The 20,323-nt window shown below is 32.2% G+C and overlaps 2 protein-coding genes across 5 annotated transcripts; both read left to right on the top strand.

Moving 5' to 3' along the window:
* The first annotated feature begins 40 nt into the window (after nucleotides 1-40).
* Nucleotides 41-8,830, top strand: LOC144836304 (E3 ubiquitin-protein ligase MIB2-like). 2 transcript variants are annotated; one of them, XM_078691566.1, is made up of 15 exons: nucleotides 41-191; nucleotides 723-957; nucleotides 1,302-1,473; nucleotides 2,331-2,428; nucleotides 2,601-2,774; nucleotides 3,483-3,655; nucleotides 3,992-4,124; nucleotides 4,470-4,612; nucleotides 4,957-5,111; nucleotides 5,352-5,514; nucleotides 5,823-5,977; nucleotides 6,294-6,426; nucleotides 6,574-6,795; nucleotides 7,319-7,521; nucleotides 7,775-8,830. In XM_078691566.1, the coding sequence occupies exons 2-15, from the start codon at nucleotides 747-749 to the stop codon at nucleotides 7,791-7,793; spliced, it is 2,154 nt and encodes a 717-aa protein (XP_078547692.1). In that variant the 5' UTR covers nucleotides 41-191; nucleotides 723-746; the 3' UTR covers nucleotides 7,794-8,830. The 2 variants fall into 2 exon arrangements, with proteins under 2 accessions (XP_078547692.1, XP_078547693.1); XM_078691567.1 differs by having other exon boundaries at nucleotides 41-202; nucleotides 735-957.
* Nucleotides 8,831-10,038: 1,208 nt separating this feature from the next.
* On the top strand, nucleotides 10,039-20,080 carry LOC144834931 (synaptobrevin-1-like). 3 transcript variants are annotated; one of them, XR_013611021.1, is made up of 6 exons: nucleotides 10,039-10,125; nucleotides 13,302-13,392; nucleotides 13,598-13,676; nucleotides 14,870-15,001; nucleotides 16,567-17,980; nucleotides 18,011-20,080. XR_013611021.1 is itself a non-coding variant. In XM_078689921.1 (6 exons), coding segments are annotated over exons 1-5 (324 nt in total). In that variant the 5' UTR covers nucleotides 10,039-10,123; the 3' UTR covers nucleotide 15,741; nucleotides 16,567-20,080. The 3 variants fall into 3 exon arrangements, 2 of the variants coding, with proteins under 2 accessions (XP_078546047.1, XP_078546046.1); XM_078689921.1 differs by adding an exon at nucleotides 15,721-15,741 and having other exon boundaries at nucleotides 16,567-20,080; XM_078689920.1 differs by having other exon boundaries at nucleotides 16,567-20,080.
* Nucleotides 20,081-20,323: the final 243 nt, after the last annotated feature.

Genomic DNA, 20,323 nt, shown 5'->3' with positions numbered 1-20,323 from the left:
TTGATCGATCGAGAAAAAGGGGAATCCCCAATACGCTATTTTCACACACACCAACCTCAGTTGGAAAATCCGTTTGTTACAAATCGAACCCTTAAAAACGTCAAGAAGCTTATCTAAAGAGAAGAAATGATTAATATTTCTGAAATTTAGATATTAGACAATTTATTGAATATCGTTTGAACTGAAAAAAAGTGAGTACAGAGTATTTATATTTTATTTAAACTTTAGGCTAGAGAGAGTCTAGCCTATATAAATTAGAGAGGAGGCCCGGTTTAACAATAAACAGCAGCAGAAGCTACTACGTAATTACTAGGCCTAACTATATAATATATAAAGGCCTCTGGGCCCTCTAGTCCTGGTAGCTAGTTCTAATCTAAGTAGTAGGCCTTTAGTTTAGCCTAGGCCGATTACTTACTGGGCTTAGGCCACTGCTGAAAAGTAAACAACCAGCTTAGATTTAGAACTAGCCTAGTTTAGTTAGTGATCTAATCTAGATTTTAGACAATATGATGAGAATTACATTCACTAATTATTTATTTATTAGGCCTAGGTCAAAAAAAGAATTGATTTGGTGTAGGTTAACAATATGGCAGTGCATGAAGTAAATGTTTATTATTCAATTTCTTGATTGAAAAATAAGTAGTATAAGTACTATTTTATGCAGTATTAATTATTTTTATACTTTTTAACAACAATATTTGTTTATTTAAACTGTTAAATAGTTCACCAGATAGACACACCGCAAGATGATAATTGGATGCAGAGTGGTCAGAGGTCCAGATTGGCAATGGAACAACCAGGACGGAGGAGAAGGTCACTTAGGAACGGTCGTTGAAGCAAAGAAATCAAGCTCAGAAGGAACCATCTGGATTCAGTGGGATATGGGTATTAGAAATAAGTATCGAAATGGTCATGCCGAAAAATTTGATATCAGATTGTATGACACAACATCTGCAGGTATTTCATTTTCTTGTGAAAGGAGGCCCACTAAAACTAGTTACATTACTTAAGATACCATAGAAAGAATAAATAAATAGACGAATAGACCATTAATTATAACAGGGGACGTGCATTGTTATGGAATTGCCAGGACAACCAAATACCAGATGAGGTTCAAAACAGAGGCAGTAGGCCTACATTACATTATACATACACATGCATGCATGTGATCATTGAATAATATAGACATTTAGCTTATTATAAATTAATATGAATTAATAATTTTAATATTTTGTTTTAGGTAAATTGTTATTGCTGTATGTAACGCAATATTTTATTAATCACTACAATGTTTATTGTAGGAGCAATCCATCCAGGTATTACATGCGATGCTTGTCTTCAAGAACAAATTACTGGGATTCGATGGAAATGCGTTGACTGTTTTGATTACGACCTATGCCACAAATGTTACATGACCGACAAGCACAATCTAAAACACACATTTAAACGATTTGATTTTGTAAACTCAGAAGGGTATGTCATTTGTGTACACATTTCATAAATATCAAAAAGACTTAAAGATGTATTGTCCCTTGAAACACAAAAAAATCAAGGTCAAAATATTCTAAATTTAAATTGGCCATATCAAAGTAATATTAAAGTTATTCACTTTAAGTCGAAAATTCGAGCCAAAAACAACAATTTTACGTAATTAACAGTTAAATTAATTTGATTACACTTCGTCTGTAAAATTGTCGTGAGCGAAAGTAAACAAAGATTTCAAACCATGAGTATACATTATGCATGATGCTAATTAGGATTGTTTACAACTCGTCACGGTTGAGAAGGTGTTTTCAAACAGATCGCAAAGAAGTTTTATGATTATGCATACAGAGTAGCCAAATAAGCGCGTTGCATTATGAGATATGTTTTAATCGAAAACTTTGACTGGAAGTCAAAGTTATTTTTTTAACCAAAAAACGTCTGTATTTCAGTTAAATGATTTTTTTTTCGACTAATTTTTGGTGAAAGTTAATAACTATTATGATACTTCAAAATGACCCACTTTTTTTCGAAATCTTTTTTTTTTTTTTTTTTTGGAATTTGACAAAGGGACAATACATCTTTAATTTAACATCTACTATAACCATCACAAGATATTGTACAAAACTTAGATATTGAAAGCTATTCTGGATGAACTTGAGAACATGAACTATCACTAATACAGAATTGATCTGTATTAGTGCTCTGATCTTTACGAAATAGCGCTATATAAATGTCGCATAGATAGATACTATAGAGAGAAATGTGGCATATGCTGATAGGTACAGTAGGCTACAGTAGGTCAATGTTTACAAAATATTTTATTTTCTCGCATTTATGTTTTTTAGAGTGGCTGTTCCATGTAGACTTGGAGCTGTCAAGTTAAAAGCTTATGGAATAGTTGAAGGCGCAAAAGTTGAACGAAAAAAAGATGCAAATATGAAAGGTATAATTTCCATGAAATTGTTTTGATGTGAGGAATATGTTACAGCTACATTTCTGAGTGAGGTTGATTTGTTACAAGAGAAAGAAACACTACTAGATTAAATAAGCCATTGAATTGGAATTATTCAACAATATATATTTCTGAATTTTTTATTTTTGTAAACTTATTTCAGGTCAAGTTGTGAAGGTAAAGAACATAGACAATGTTCGCTGTAGTGGTGTCGAAGTAAAATGGGACAATGGTCTAGTTAGTACTTGTAAAGTTGGTTTTGAAGGCATAGTTGAGTTAAAATGCACAGTTGAAGCAGAATGTGGCTCATACTACAGAGATCACCTTGCAACAGTTAGTAAGTATCTTAACTACTACAGGACTTTGTAAGTATCTTAACTACTACAAACATGTTTGTGTGTGATGAGGGATTTAATATATTGGTTGTTGTCTTTAATCATGATTCTTTGATACTATTATTAGTGTTGAATTATTCCTTTTAACCAAGTACTAGATATCATAGGTTTATGTTTACATAAATACATAGAGTATTATGTTTAATGTTTACACAAGGTATTCAAATGAACTTTAGTCAACCTATATGAGCATGTATTTACATAGAACACAAACAAGTAATAAAGTTTTACATTGGTATAGATTGTTACACTGGTTGCATTAAAGGCCTTCCCTAATTTTAATTAAATGTATATCATCAGTTCAAATTTATAGGCTCAACACATCAGACCATGCTAACCCTACAGCTACATTCACAATTGTTCCATTTCACATCGGACCAAGTTTATTGTTATTGTATCCTAATATTGGTCCTCTTGAAGTTTCTTAAACTCTGTCTACACTATCAAACTAGTTTGACAAAAAAAGTGTGATGTGCCCAAATATAGTAGTGATATGCCCAAATTAGGTAGTGATATGACATCATCATGTCCATATATGGGCACATAACTTTTTGTCACATAAAGTTTGATAGTGTAGACAGAGCTTAGTTTCTATTAGAGACAAACTTTCAAATTATCTTATTGTTTTTGCTGCAATTTTTTTTTATTAGTAAATGAAAAAGAAGATAAATTGTTAGATGGATTAAAACAAATACAAGTGCGGGATGATCCTGGTAAAAGAAAATTAAAGGCGGGAGACAAAGTGCGTGTTAAGGATTTACCTGTTTCAGTAATGGAAGTGGCCCAAGATGGCCATGGAGGATGGAATGATGAAATGAAAAAGGTATGATAATAAGCTGATGTGATTAAAACAAATGATGAAATGAAAAAGGTATGATAATATGCTGATGTATAAGATACAAACAACTTGATTTGTCTTCGTAAAAAACAAAGAAATGTCAGCAAATCCGATTAAAAGATACATATATAAATGGACTAAAAATGACAAAAAAATATAAAACAGTAAACATTAAAAATCTTTAAAAAGGTTAAAGTATATAGTTACAAATTACATTCTAGAGACACCAGTGTTAAAAATATGAATTTATGATAGAAATTAAAACAAACTAGGAAACAAAAAAGATAATAATGCTGATATTATATTAATTCATTTTTTCAGTCAATGGGTTTAGAAGGAGTGGTTATTAAGGCTGATCCAGACGGGGATGTCCATGTGGCTGTCGGAGGTCACATGTGGTGTTTCAACTCTGACCTGATTGAGTTTGTACAAGCAGGCAATATAGATGATGTTGGTAAGAATATACATAGATCAATGATATATTAAATTTATTAGTATTATAATAATATTTTTTTTTAAATGTCATTGCATTTATTTATCGAATAGCAATAACATGTCAAAGTGTATGAAAAGTAGACAAAAAGATCTTGAACAAGTTGGTTTATATGATTTATATAGCCTAGAAAATGACTTTGGCTGGGAGGAAATAGTTTGTAACAATAGGTAAAAAAGCAGTCAAATGTTCACAATTTCACCAATTATGTTGGCCATATGTTGCAAAGATACTGTGTTTTTCATTATATTATACTAACTTAATTCAGTTTAAAAGAAAGATTTAAATATGTTGATGTGAATATAGGTATGGGGTTACTTAGCGACTTGTATACCGAGGCTGTGCAAAATGCAATTGGTGCCGAGGGTGGCCCTAAAGTCATTGCAGCAGCTGCCAAACAAGGTGACTTACGTCTTATTAAAAAACTGCTAGAAGAACATGAGGAATGGGTAAGACATCTATTATTATAATTTTTTTATAAAAAAATAAATGAAATTTTGATTGGTCATGAAATGTCTTCTTCCAAAAAGAAAAACTGTATTTATGGTAATTTTGATCAGTTAGTTAAAAATCAAAAGATAGTCTAATAACCAAATATTGATGTGAATTTTCAGTAATAAAATAGGTTTTAATAGTTTCATAATCTCATGAATCAGTGTTGAAACATTATATGGGTTAAGTTTAAGGTTATGTTTTCACTGACATTCTTCACTTCATTGAGTAATATACGTTGAAGATGTTTAATTAAACCTTATATCAATCTTAAATCATATTTGTTTTAATTTTACTGAAGGTTAACCATCAGAACTCTCCAGGTGAACTGACAGCATTGCAGATTGCGGCTCATGAAGGTCATTTAGAGGTCGTTGATTACTTGATTGCCATGCAGGCAGATCTTAACATGAGGGACAGTGATGGTGATAGTGCATTGCTGTGTGCTGCACATAAGTAAGTATTGGTTCCCACTAGCGACGACGTAACGCAACGTAATGTTAATGGATTTGGCCAATCACAATTAATATTGATTATTCGACTGTCGCTTGTCTTTGGTTAACTGGCTTGCGTTGCCTCTACGTCCTTGCGTTGCGTCTTTGTAATGTTTTGAGAGAATCAACTTTTAAAGTTATTGTTACTGTAGTAGTAGAGTAGTAGACTGCTATTTATTTGTTGTCATTTTTACCATGATAGAGACAGACCTGAAGTGATCAAGAGTTTGCTGTCCTGTGGTGCTGATGCAAATCTTATTAACAACAGACTACAAACTGGTATTTACATTGCAGCTGGAAAAGGTTATCACAATTGCGTAGCAGAGTTTTTAGTGGAACATGTTCTGTGTGATCCAAACATGCAAGTAAGTTTAGGGAAATAGATAAAATAAAGTAAGCATCATAATAATGAATGGAATTTATGTATTGAGCAGGTTATTAATTGGATTGGTCTAATCTAGTACTCCTATCAGGAAAGTACCACCCAACTTAGCTTTATATAATGCAACTTGCTTAAATATCATGACTGTATTATTACTGCGAGGTGTTTTCGTAACATCAAAACGGTAGTACTGGATATGAGTACTATTATAAAAGTAATCTTTACAGTTGATTAGCATACATATTTTTTTTACCAAACTCATCATTGATTAATTTTAACTTGTTTTGCAAGGATGCAGATGGAGATACACCACTACATGTTGCCATTAACAAAAATCAAGATAAAGTGATAGAAGTCATGCTTAAATCACCTAAGGTTGACATAAGTGTGAGCAATGGAAGAGGTTTTAATACCTTACAGTACGCTGCACTCAGAGGGTGCACTAAGTAAGTACTAAGTCATGCTGAAATCACTTAGGTTGACATTAGTGTAAGCAATGGTAGAGGTTTTAATACCTTACAGTACGTGCACTCAGAGGGTGCACTAAGTAAGTACTAAGTCATGCTGAAATCACCCAAGGTTGACATTAGTGTGAGCAATGGAAGAGGTTTTAATACCTTACAGTACGTGCACTAAGTAAGTACTTAGTTTCAATATGGTATTATTTTTGGGCAGATTTATATGTTTTATTTGTTATGTTTTCTTGTTAGTACTGTATTTCATTTTTGTACTTTTTTTTTGTTACTTTTGTAAATTTTCCAGAGCAGTTGAACTTATTTTGTCGCAACCTGAAGGCAAACGTTTAGTAAACAGTAAAAAGAAAGATGGCTTCACAGCTCTGCATGTTGCCGCTGTAAATAACCATGTAGAAGTTGCTAAACTTCTCATACAAAAGGTAATGATTTAAATTTGGTTTTTTATTGATCTTAAAATGTTGTATTACTTAGTTGGAATTGAAAAAAATTCTATGGTCAAATGGCAGATACAGTATTAGTACTACCATTGCAAATGATCAACATACTCTCTTTCTTAACATGTGCAGGGTAAGGCAGATTTGGAAATTAAAAATAACAAAGGGGCAACACCATTAATGTGTGCTGTGGATGAATTTCATGTTAAAGTTGTTGTAGTGTTGGTTGAAGCAGGGTCAAATGTCAACTGCACGGACAATGATGGTGATACGTGCCTGCACAATTTAATGATAAAGAATACAATCAATGACCTGCAAGGGTCGTTGTCAGGTGAAGATGACATTATGCGCTCAGTAAGCCATCATTTTATTTCTATAGACAACATTTCTTTTAAATTTAAACTTTTACAATTGATTGTTGCATGGGTTACAATGTCTATAACTTCAATTCACACTTATTATTCTTCATTATCAGTATATTTAACTGCCACACTATAGTTATTGTATAATGATATCCAATCTGACGTCAGCATACTATAAAACACCAGTGAATTTATTAACCAATCACACTAAGTGAGACGTTTCCCTTGAATACTAACTATTTCACTTAAGTCAATCAAAGTTTATGAATATTTTAAGGATTTTGTTTAAGTGGAAATCATTTCGAACATTTTAAAAAAGTTTGTGGTTATTCTTTTCCTTAAGCTCTGTCTACACTATCAAACTAGTTTGACAAAAAAAGTGTGATGTGCCCAAATATGGTGGTGATATGACATCATCATGTCCAATAATGGGCATAACGTTTGATAGTGTAGACAGAGCTTTAACTTTACATTTCAATTGTGTAATTATATATATATTATTTTCACTGCTTCAGCTTAGGGCTGTAGTTGGTATTCTCCCTGGTATTCTTAATACACATTCAGAATCAAAACCAGATGATGGTGTTGAGATAGCCGGATATTTAGTTGCAAATGGAGCCAGCCTGCAACTGAAGAACAAAAAGGGTAAAACTGCCCTTGATCTCAATAAAAATCCGCAGGTTGAGCAAATGCTCCTTCGTGTCCAACAACAACAATGGTAGGTATATTTATTTACCACAGCATTGTAGAATAGAAGTGACACTGGTGGTGGTGCACTCTGAATAAAATTTATATAACTGTTTTCCAACAACAGAAGTGTTATTGCAGCTATACACTTCACAAGCATTGTAAAATGGTTAGGCCTATGTTACAGAATCACCACACCCAATAACCCCACCCCACCCCCATTTAAGTCCTTGCATCTACATTGTGTTTTTTAGAATTATGATTTTTATTTTTGTCATTTTCAGGCAGCAAAGTCTCAAGTAACCCACTGGAGTGAACCTCTCAATATAGAGATTTTAACAAATTCATTATTAGTAATATATTATTATTATTTCATTAGAAGTTTTTATTGGTTTAGTTGTAATTATGCTTGGTAATGTTTAATCACATCTTGAGAATATGTAATTATGCAATAGAAGCATTCCTTATATTTTAAAACATGTCTTTTAGTTACTGTAAATATGGTAGCTCATGATAATGTTCTGAATAACAACATTATCCCATTCATATTTTATCTTTGTAAATAATTATATGAAAAATATGTGATTAATGTTCGCATCCCACTTGTACGTATTCTGAATTAAATAATCTCTTCTTTTTCTGGGAATTTTTGGGTTTAATAATCAAGTGTTAAGTAGCTTAAATCACTATCGCTATGTTAAGATTGGTTCCCACTACAAGGAAGTATACGCAACGTAGTTGCCAGTACACAGCGATTGGTTAACACGCTTGCGTTGCGTCTACGTCCTCGCGTTGCGTCTTAAGCTTGGTTCCCACTAGAACGTAACGCAAGGACGTAAACGCAACGCAAGCGTTTAAACCAATGGCAAGCGAAGTTATAGACAGTTTGCAATCACAAGCGAATAAGCCATCGCTTGTGATTGGCGTGGTTCCCACTAGCGACGCAACACAAGGACGTAACGCAACGCAAGTGAATTGACCAATCACAAGCGATGGCTTATTCGCTTGTGATTGCTAACTGTCTATAACTTCGCTTGTCATTGGTTAAAACGCTTGCGTTGCGTTTACGTCCTTGCGTTACGTTCTAGTGGGAACCAAGCTTACTTAGCGTACAGTTAATGAATGAGTTTAAAACTGTTTAAGTACTAGACCTGATCAATGTGCTGCAAAATAACGTTATTCTTATTGCAAAGATTTCGGATAGTATTTTGTTATTCGTTAAGATATAAATGAATTGTAGATTTATATAAGATAAAGAGATCAGCGTACGTACTGTATGACAGTAGCCTAGATCCGCAATAAAAAACAATTTGATACAGAACTTATGTCAACATTATTGTCAAGTCTTTAATGTGTTTTTTTATTATCAACATTTATGGTTTATTTTCCAGAGTGCACAACTTACAAGACTTCCCCAAAAACATTAAAAATTAAGATTAATTAAATCAGACTTGAATGTCATTTTGTAGTTTTAGTAAAGTTAATTCCGTATAGAAAATCGGGAATAAATTTAATAATAATGTTTTTAAATGAAAAAATACATGGTTATAATCAACCAAAAGCCCATTGGCTGGTGGCAGCTAATTGACGTTTTTCAGATAAATGCATTTTTTTCCGATCCGATTTTTAAGTTGATTAACTATTATGTGGCATTAAGATGGCAAGTTCAACAAACATTATTAAGAAATGTTTTTCAGGGGACACTATCTTTGAAGATATTTTTGTATTTATTCGGAAGACATATCCACTATACATTTTAGTTTACTGTTTTAAAATAATAGGCGGAATCCCGATCGACGCCGTGGTTGGATGTTTTACTTAAATCAACGGGATTTTAACGGAATGACCCTCAGTCAAGGATTATCCGTCCGATTTCATCAACGAATCGGATAAGATTTTTATTTAAGGACCATCAATGCCGTGCAGTCGGATCCCATCCGAGCTCACACCACCTGCAGTTTTTGAAATTATTGGCGTGGTTAGTAGAAAGAGGTGCTGTCACCTGTTCACGCCCATTTTCTTCCCTTCATTGTGTTTGTGCTTATAGCATCTCCTGTTTTTATGAAGTACAATAAAATATAACATAGTGGATCAGTGAGGCAAGTGGACCATTTATTATTGCAGTTAATTAATTAAGTTATTAACTTCCGGAAGAAACGGGGAAAAAAGGAAAACAATGATTTATTTATTAAAAGGGAAAAACGAATAAAAACAATGATTTACCCACTTATAAATAAGGGCGGAAAACGAACAAAAATGTTTAATTATACATTTTTTTTTTCAGGAATATATTTTTTCCGAACAATTTTTGTCAAAATAAATAACTAATCATACACTACATTAAAATGGCATATTCAACCAACCAAAAAAATGTTTCATTAAGAAAAAAATATTATATTTAATATCTTTTTAAAATATCGATGCCGGTGTGACAAACGAACTTTCACCGAGATAGTTTTTACACACATTTGCTCCATTTTGCAGCATTACATACATTACGACTGTATTCAAAGGCTAACTCGTAACGCCAAACCCGTATGACAGATGACGTCATTGTCGATATCGCCATTAGTACAATTTTTCTGTCTGGGTGGAGAGTATTTAGCCGGTAAAATCTTCCAAATATACCAAAAATGTAAGTTATTGAGCGTTTAGAACGCAAAGGCTTGAAATGTTTTTGTTAGGAATTACGTATGTGAAATTATGTATGTCTAACGTGGATATAAAAGTGTTTATTTTGACAGACAAATTGTTTCTGAGCCGAGAGCTGGATGGACTACAGAGTGCTGAGAGAGAAAAGGAGGCGTTCAGATCTGTGGCTGTTGTATTGAAGAGCTAACGATCGCGCCCTGTTTACACACAAAAACAACGTACACAATACTATAATGTATTTGGGATTGTTTTTTTTTCATTGCTGTGTCATAGATTTTGTTATAAGATATATTGGTTTTTGCGCCGTTTTCATATTGTTTTAATTTAATATTCAACCGAGTATCAACAGCATCAAACAAATAAATAAATAAACATTAAACAAATGAAGCAGTAGCCTTCCTACACACAATTTTCTGAATAATTGAATAATTATTATTATATATAATATTATTTATAATATGTTGTTGATTATTATAATATCAAAACAACCTACAAAGATTACAATAACATGGATCAAAGTACCAACAAGATAAATGCAACCAAATGTATTTATTAAATAAATTTACAATTACTGTATTTTTTTTAATATCAATCGTTTTTTATAAATCTTTATTGTGTTTGAGAGACAATTGTGTGATGATTATGAGTGTAATGCTTACTCATTAAGAGTTAGCTGTTTTTGTACATCACATGCTTTTCTAATCAAAACCTCAGTTTTGTGACTCACAAACAAGGAATTTAGGTATCAGTACTATTATCAAAAGATTTGCACTTAATTCTTAACCATTTTATAATACTGTATCTTTGCTGGGTATCAGAGCAAAACATACCAGTATTGTATACACTGTACTAAAAATAAATGAAACCGTCGTTTATACAGTACACAAGTCAAGTCTTGCACATTTGAGGCCTAATATCTTGATTCAAAGAAACTCGCGTTTAATTTGCCCATTAATTTATTTCGACCAAAATTATTGTAAAAGAAAAATTGTATTATTATCATTAAATATTGAAATTATAATGCATTATTATTCCTTTTGTTTGGTAGAGTGAGGTCCATGCTATTTTCCAATATATTATTTATTTCATCCTTCCATTTTCTGTATTTTCTTTGCTTCAATAAAGGTTATTGTACTGCTCCACCCAAGAAGCATAATGCTGCATTTGAATGCAAAAATAAATGTTATTGATAGAGACAGTTGATTAACATTTTGTACCTAGGGACAAGCAAAGAACTTGGGGTATTTCCTCCTCTGAGGTTGTTTTTAATAGGTATAATAGTATATGAACCCAAAAGACTGGGTTCTTTTTGCTGTAAAATGCTTCTCGTAAATAACTTTTAATCAGTCAGTTGATTGTTTATTTCAGTAACTAAATTATTATGTATTTGACAATAACTGCTGTATAGAGTTGTACTGATTTTTATTTGAAAAAGACTTTTCACTCGCCATTTGTGGTGGTACAGCAGTACAATGAAGCAAATGTAGACACTTTTCACTCGCCATTTGTGGTGGTACAGCAGTACAATGAAGCAAGTGTAGACTATAGAATTGTCCTAAACGAATACTAGTACTACTTTGTGTTTCACCTACTGTACAGTAATTGCCTGAAGACATGTATGTTGGTCAAACAGTTGCAGCTAAGTACAGTAAAGTAAACTGTCCAACAATCTTCCTAATTCCCTTAGATTAACGCACCTTCAAGTAAAATGTTTATGAGTACCCTTTTAAAAACACACCTTTTTAGTTCTATTAACAAAATCATTTATTTCCTGATTCCAAACTCATTTTTATTTTCAAGCACTTTGGGACAATCTGTTGATGCATAGTCAATAGAAAGTCTATGGTTGATGGTACTATATATATTAGCATTACATGATTTCATAGTGTAGCAAGTTGTTGTAGATCTTGTCAGTCAAATAATAATTTATTGGTCATTTACACCAGAGAACATAGAATGTACTAGCAATGGACAACAGCTGGCTGTTATAGTGCCATCATGGTTATTTTATTACAACAACAATACAACACTAAATTAAAATAGGTCTTTGTCTCTATGAAACAAATTATTGATTTTATAATACTCATTATCCACTGCTAGTTAAGATCATTGCCTTTAAATGTATTCACTACCACAAGGTTGATGAATAAGATTATAGAGCAACATTCATTTTAAATTGATATAGTCGATTGACACAATTATATAATTTGTTTATAAATTATAATTAGTAGAATTTTAATTTCAATGTTTAACACATAGTGGACACTGTAGAGAGCAATATTATTTTTAAGTTTCATTTTTAAGAGTTAATTCTCTTTTATTTGTAAAAAAAAACCCCCAAAAAATCATTTCATTTAGTAACACAATTGCCAGATATCTGAATAATTCAATGTTTATCATTATTTTGTGAAATAAGAAGAGAGTAAACTTCTTCTGGAATGTTTGTTATTGGTACAGTACTAAGCAACACCGTACTTTCCTATGCTTTGTCCTAAGTATGATGGATTTACTGTATGCTTGGATATTTAATGAGAAAAATGGGATTGCACCAGAGACCAGTGCACTAATGGCAGTGTACAATTTAGTCCAGTCAGCCATCAGTACTCTGCTCTAATCAATAGTCATTCCCATATAACCTTGCTAAAACACTATGTTTTCTACCTACATGAAGCCATTGCAGCCTGTGACCTTTGAACTCTAGCATTGGATGTTGAACATTATTATGTGAAATCATCATCATCATGTACTAAAATTGTCTTACATGATTTGAGTGTAATCATTACTATTAAATGTGGTACACTAATTTGACAAATCTAATTTGGATAAAAACATACACTACATGATTTAAGTGTAATCATTACTTTACCAAATGTGGCTACACTAATTTGTTTGAAAAAAACATACAATACTGTATCCTAATGCTCTGGATAAAAACATACAATACTGTATCCTAATGCTCTGGATAAAAACATACAATACTGTATCCTAATGCTCTGGATAAAAACATACAATACTGTATCCTAATGCTCTGGATAAAAACATACAATACTGTATCCTAATGCTCTGGATAAAAACATACAATACTGTATCCTAATGCTCTGGATAAAACTAGGAAATAATAATCCACTTGATTCAATAATTAATTTTCTTTTTTTGTAGGGCTGCCCCAGCACCAGCAGCAGGAGGACCTCCAGCAGGCGGACCAGTACCTAACAAAAAGTTGCAACAAACACAAGCACAGGTCGATGAGGTACGATCTGCGTCCATAGAATCTCTAATATGTTTTCAAATGCTCCATAAAGTGCAAACAACAAATACTGATTGCATGAAAATATCAAAAGTACATTATAATTAAAAAATGATATAAAATTTAAAAACTTATGTTTTCTAGTCATTGACTAATATTATTATAAAGAGTTTGTGTACGTGAATTGTTTTTGACAAAATCTCTTTAGGTTGTGGATATTATGAGGGTGAACGTGGATAAAGTGCTCGAGAGAGATCAGAAGCTTTCTGAACTTGATGATCGTGCAGGTAAGAACGAAACCTCCAAAATTCTAAGCCCTAAGTATAGTCCAGCTTTTTAAGCCCTGATAAGTACAGTCCAACTCTCTTAACCTGATAAGTACGGTCCAGCTTTATAAGCCCTGATAAGAACGGTCCAATTTTCTAAGCCCTGATAAGTACGGTAGAGTAATACAGTAATTATCATTACTGTATTGTACCTGGTAATGTTAGCAACAAATTGTACATTATCTAATACCTGGCACATGTGCTTAATAATAACCAATCTGTACAAAGTTTATTGGGATGCTGAGACTCCACCACTACTCAGAAATCAAGATATGAAGTCAAGGACTTAAGTTTGAACAGAGTGATTTGGTTATAGCATAAATTATGAAAATGAGGGTACTATAGCTGAACATGTAAATTAGTGACAAATAATGACAAGGTGTTATAAACAATACTACCAGCCAGCATATCCTTTACACTCAAATATTATGTTCCCTATTAAAACTTTAAAGTCTAGAATTTTTATAAATTCAAAGCTTGTAGTTGATAAACTCCATTTACATCATTACATTTTTTTAAATTGTTAAAACAATAATACAATTTCAATTTTAGATAAAATGGTCTTTAAATTTAAATGTGATAAGAACAATTCAATTCAGTTTAATTCAATTTCTTGCGCTATATAATTTTTAATTCAATTAACAACAATTTACATAATTAAAAACATTTTTATAAAGTACCCCTGTACTAAGTAAAGATCCAAACATCAATTTCAAAAAGGACATAATATTTAACAATTAATGCTATAAACTACATACCAACTCAAATATCTCCTACATATTGTGCTGCCAGCCACTGATTTTTTAGCATATGTCTCTTACTAAGTTCACGCTTAAATGCATAATTAAAAATGGCTTACATGGATTTTGAAGATCATATTGCGCTGGATTTTCAATTTAGTGAGACACGCCCTTTAGTGATAGTTGTCAATGAAGGCTGAAAATGTTCTCCGTGGTGTCCCCTTGTTTATGTTTCACTAAAAGGAAAAATAAAATGTGCGTTCTTGTTCTTTCAGTGTATAATTTTCTTGTTTGATAATTGTGATTTTGTAGTTGTATTTCCTTCATACAGCCTCGTGGAAGAACACATTTTGTTGTGAACGAGCCTCTGTTTTAAAATAAAGATTTTATTATTATTATCATTGTATGTTGTAGATGCACTTCAGCAAGGGGCATCCCACTTTGAGAAGAATGCTGGGAAATTGAAGAGGAAATACTGGTGGAAGAATTGTAAGATGATGATTATTTTAGCTGTAATTGTTATTGTAATCATAATCATCATTGTAGGTAAGTATCAACAAACAATTTAGAATTTTAAACCTAGTTCATAAACTCTTTTCACCAAACAATTACCCAAATATAAACTAAACATTTAAGATATCATTTTACACAAATTGCAGTTGATAAAATGGTTGAAACTAAGCTTGCAAAGTTAGCATGCATGCATCTTAGACTTAATCTCATGTGCGGTTGGGAATACTACTTAATATGAGAGTAAATTAGTTAGAATGTTTACACAAGAAATCTTTACAATTAGATGGAATGCTGATGGGTTCAGGGAAGTGAATTATCTGGTAAAGAAATATACGCCAATTATTTTCAGCAAATTTAATACTTAAAGTCATTTTTTTGTTCATAGCTCATATTGTTTTGTAGCTCACAGGCGTCCAAAAAGTGGGAAATGACAAAAATAAAAAAAAAAATGTTCATCCAATTGGTATTTTTTAGTCAAATTAAAAAACCATAAAGTTATCAAAAGTGTGTGTGCAAGCAGGTAGCGTGAGCCTGGGCTTTTCAGAAGACCAAGAGTAGGGTTTGCTAAATACATGGTATTTAGAATAGTGTGAGTCGTCCAGGGATCTTGCTTAACTAATGCTATAGACACTAGATGATTGAAATGGTTTTGTTTCACTATGGTTCTATTATCATAAGTAGATCATATCAATGCATTATATGTGCAGCACCACAAATCACTATATTTTTTGTCTTTCTCTCAACACCTGAAGTCTGGGCGACAGGACAATAAGGTGGGTACTAAGTGATCTCACTCAGATGATCACTGTTGTAGAAGAACTAGCAAAAAACAAAACTAATTGCATGGCAAAGTTTATGCTTAAGCTCTGTCTACACTATCAAACTAGTTTGACAAAAAAAAGTGTGATGTGCCCAAATATGGTAGTGATAAAATATGGTATCATGTCATGTCATCATGTCCATTCAGTAGGCACATCACATTGTTTTGTCACATAACGTTTGATGATAGTGTAGACAGAGCTTTACTCAGAATATATGTTATCCTTTTGAGAACAATGAAGATTTCTTATCTATTTCTTCTATGATGCTGATTTTTCTGACACATCCATCTGCTTATTGTTTTGCATGCTTTTTGTTGTCAATTGTATTTGTTTGTATTGATTTTAGTACATTATACATTAATTAATCTTATGCACTTAGTTATTTTCAATTATTTGTAAGTAAATGTTTTTTTTATCTTTTGTAACCATGTCCATATTATTTGTAACTATCATGTCTATTACAATGTGTGTGAACTAGAGGAATTTGATACTAATTGTTGTGAGACATTGACATTATCCATTGAAATTGAATGAAACTGTTAAATGTTAATGTGATCTTAATGTTGATATTTTTAAACAATGCATTTTGGTAGGATTATTAGAGTACAGTAGTAAATAAACCCAGTGTTAAGATATGTACATGTTGTGTTTCCGTGCTCTTTACCTTTTTGTAGATTTTTTTGACTTTTTCTGCATTTTACTTTTCATTTTTTATCTTTAATTGACATTTTGTTGGAAATGGAAATCTATTTTTATGCAACTTTTTATCTTTTTCAGTTGCGATTGTTACCAGTACATAGAACTGACTCTTTCAGTTGAGATTGTCACCAATACATAGAACTTTCTGTTGTTAGAGATTCAAGACAGCAGATATTGTGGAGTAAAGAATATACTACCAAACAAACAGACGGTGAATCTGTGTTGGAGCGTCAAATAGGAAACTATTATATCTTGTATATTTATGAAACTATCAATTATGCATATGTAAAATATTATAGTAAACTGCTGTGTTAACATAAAGATTTAAATAGTACATTAACAACACCTGTATGTAAATGTCTGTTAATTTCCTTCATTGATTATTCATTTGAATACTAGGACTAAGGTATTACAAGTAGGTTTTTTCCCTTATTTTCATTTTTTATTTCAAATGAATGTTTATTAATTATGTTAGTAAACATAATAGTTAATTATACCCATAGTTTGTATACATGTATAGTATTTGTTTCTGTGGCTGTATCGTGGTTATAATCTAACAACAGTATCTCACCACTAGATTTACAAATTCCATATTTTATCCATTTTTTTAACTGCACAAAGGTAAGTGTTTCAGAATAGTGACAACAAAATACTTTGACAAATTAAATTATTTGAACAAATTTATAAATGTATATTTCCATAGAAAAAAAATATGGTGATTTATTTGTCAGTTTCAATGACAAAAGTTAGAAATAATAAATTCTCAAATTGGATTTTAATTTGTACAGATAAATTAAATTGAAACAAATTATCTTTGGGCTTTCAGTAAACAGTTAAAATGATGATTACTTTTACAACTCTTGTCCACTTTTGATTCAATATTATGTGCAATTATAAAAAAATGATAGTTTCTGTCAAAAAATGATCTCAATTACACATATTTCCACCGACATTTTGATGGGCTGCAATTTGCAGTGTGGACACACCCTAACCCCACATGCTACGGTAGTGACCTAAAGGGTGTGTGCTTGTGTTGCAGTGTGGACACACCCTAACCCCACATGCTACGATAGTGACCTAAAGGGTGTGTACTTGTGTACTGTACATTTTGAATACAGTGCATAAATACTTAGTAATATTAAATGTATTCTAGCCTATTTAAGATAGTGTAACCACCATTGTTTCTTTGCTAATTGTATTTAATAATTATTGTCTAACCAGGTTGTTTACCAAATTTTTAGCAAATTGGACAAAATAGCATGATAGTTTGTGCTTAAATGCAAATAGGTGTTTAGGTGATTTTAGTTGTGAAGCTTCAGAAAAGTGTTACATTTACTCAATTTCAACTTGTTTACACATTGAGTACCATAAGGGGTGTTACTTGCAGGCTGCCAAAATGGCAACTCATTTACTATAGCTTATTGTAGGAGAAACTTGCTGAATCAAGGTATACACTTTAAGGGTACTTGTTTACATAGGGACTACCATAAGGGTTGTTAATTAACCCACAGGCTACCAAAAGGGGAACTCATTTACTATAGCTTATTGTAAGAGAGGAACTTGTTTAATCTTTTCCTAAAATAAGGTGAGACTCCTTAATGTGTTTCATGGTGTACATGTTGAGAACTGGAGCAATATATAATTACATGTAATTTATGAATGTCTAAATTTAGAAGTGTATGTATAAGTTTTGTCTCCAGAATGTATTGCAGGTACTTTAGTTGTTAAATAAATTAAACTTATACCATTTATTGTAAGCATGTTGGTTAATGAGAGAGAGAGAGAAGTACATTATTCGTTTAACTCTGTTGTTATTTACATATAAAATGTCACATGTAGTATTGCGCCGCTTTAGATTTCTTGCTCGTTAAACTCGTACTTTAATATAGCAAGTAGTCATCTCCATCAGTTTGTAGATTGTAAGCATAATTCTGCTTGCAGAATTGCTGTCTTACTTAGATATCTAAAGCTTGGTTCCCACTAGCTACGCAACGTCGTAACGCAACGTAAGTGAGTTGTCCGATCAGAAGCGATGGATTAATCGAACAGTTGCTTGTAATTGGTCAACTCGTTTGCGTTGCGTGTACGTCCTTACGTTGCGTCTCTAGTGGAAACCACGCTCAAGTATGGATGTCTTTTGTTTGTAGAATGGTAAATAATGGGATGAATGTTTTTTTCCATCTGTGATGGACATGATATTTTTAATGGATGTTAATATCCATCTGATCAGATGTAGAGGTCAAAAGTCAAGGTAACAACGAGTATTGTAAATTTTCGTCGGTAGATATGAATTTTATACAAACTTCATTTTCCAAAATAAGAAACTGTTACAATTGTTTTCACCTAACACATTACTGCTTTCTCTAATGTGATCATTTGGTCACAGTGTGTATATGATGCGTAGATTATTATAAGTTTATAATTAACACTGGATACGCCTAGGTACACGCCTACTGCAAAAAAAAACATTTTTGTCATGTTTTACAATACCTTGTTGTGATATTATTCACCAGAAAGTTGACGTATGCTTATCGTTCGCATAGCGCGGTAAATCATAGTTTTTCAAGCTACTATTACTAATCAAATGTATTATGTCTAACATTTTCTACTTTGCTGAATTGCATGATGGGAACAACATTTAAACATCGTAACATTTGTCCCTCCAACTTAGTGGCTGTGCTTCTTTGGTTCTCTACCATTTAAACGAATGTTGACGTCTATTAAGCATTGCTCAACGTAGTAAGGCGCACTTAGTTGGAGGAAGACGGTTGTATACATGTATGTTGACGTCTATTAAGCATTGCTCAACGTAGTAAGGCGCACTTAGTTGGAGGTAGACGGTTGTATACATGTTTCTACTGTAGTAAGCATGCTAACAAACATTCCGTTGAGCATTCCAAGTAATGTCATACAAAGTATTCTATTATCTAAGCCATGTTTGTACTTTCCCTGTTGTTTATGAGGTTTATAAACGATTTCCTTGATCGTCCTTGATGATGATGTAGTTTAGATAATAGACAGAGTACATGTTCACTGATAGATACCGTTTATCTAGCTTTTAATTATCTGTCACATCGTATATATATATTTAATTATTTTGCCATTGTATTTACAGTAAATAATTATATCCTATATGTTAACATTATAGGTCATTGTGATTCTGTTGTTTTTTTTTGTCCCACGCATTTTGTAGGCCTATGTTGTGACTTATCGAACGCATACGTCTCCTCGCAGAGGATATTATAGAATAGTAGAAGTCTATTGTAATTTCACTAGATATTATTACCGTTCTTGAATGAGAAAATATATAATTGTGTATATATAAATATATTATATATACATACAGTACTGTATATTATTATGATACCATTCATAAACTTGGTTATCTGAAGGAAAAATGGGTTTGAGTCGTCCTAACAACCTGGATGTCCAAACCTTGTTATAACCTTGATAGTACACGATACGAACGGTTTGTATCTAGAGGCATGCACAGGAATTAAGTGTTCTATTATGTTGTTATTATGAGGGTACCTCTAGTAGTATATCAGTTATTGAATGTACACGGTGCAATTAATAAACAGTCATCATAACATGTTTTGTCTGTAATTCAACTCAAAGTACAACTTATTAGTTTAAATATATCTTTGACAACGTATTCTGCTGATGGGTCACATGTACTCCATGTGATCTGAAGTATTTGACAACGTATTCTGCTGATTGGTCACATGTATTCCATGTGATCTAAAGTCATTGACAACGTATTCTGCTGATGGGTCACATGTACTCCATGTGATCTGAAGTATTTGACAACGTATTCTGCTGATGGGTCACATGT

The sequence above is a fragment of the Antedon bifida genome, chromosome 2 (assembly GCF_963402885.1).
Source record: "Antedon bifida chromosome 2, ecAntBifi1.1, whole genome shotgun sequence".
NCBI classification, from domain to species: Eukaryota; Metazoa; Echinodermata; class Crinoidea; order Comatulida; family Antedonidae; genus Antedon; species Antedon bifida.
Note: the sequence above shows the minus strand (reverse complement) of the source record. Positions and strands in the feature narration are given on the sequence as shown.

Excerpts from the sequence above, each read along its gene's own strand:
- LOC144836304 (XM_078691566.1), top strand. The coding sequence starts at position 747 with ATGATAATTGGATGCAGAGTGGTCAGAGGTCCAGATTGGCAATGGAAC. Across the intron at positions 3,656-3,991 it reads GGAATGATGAAATGAAAAAG|TCAATGGGTTTAGAAGGAGT; the intron begins GTATGATAATAA and ends TCATTTTTTCAG. Across the intron at positions 4,613-4,956 it reads TAGAAGAACATGAGGAATGG|GTTAACCATCAGAACTCTCC; the intron begins GTAAGACATCTA and ends ATTTTACTGAAG.
- LOC144834931 (XM_078689920.1), top strand. Across the intron at positions 13,677-14,869 it reads TGAACTTGATGATCGTGCAG|ATGCACTTCAGCAAGGGGCA; the intron begins GTAAGAACGAAA and ends TGTATGTTGTAG. Across the intron at positions 15,002-16,566 it reads AATCATAATCATCATTGTAG|TTGCGATTGTTACCAGTACA; the intron begins GTAAGTATCAAC and ends TATCTTTTTCAG.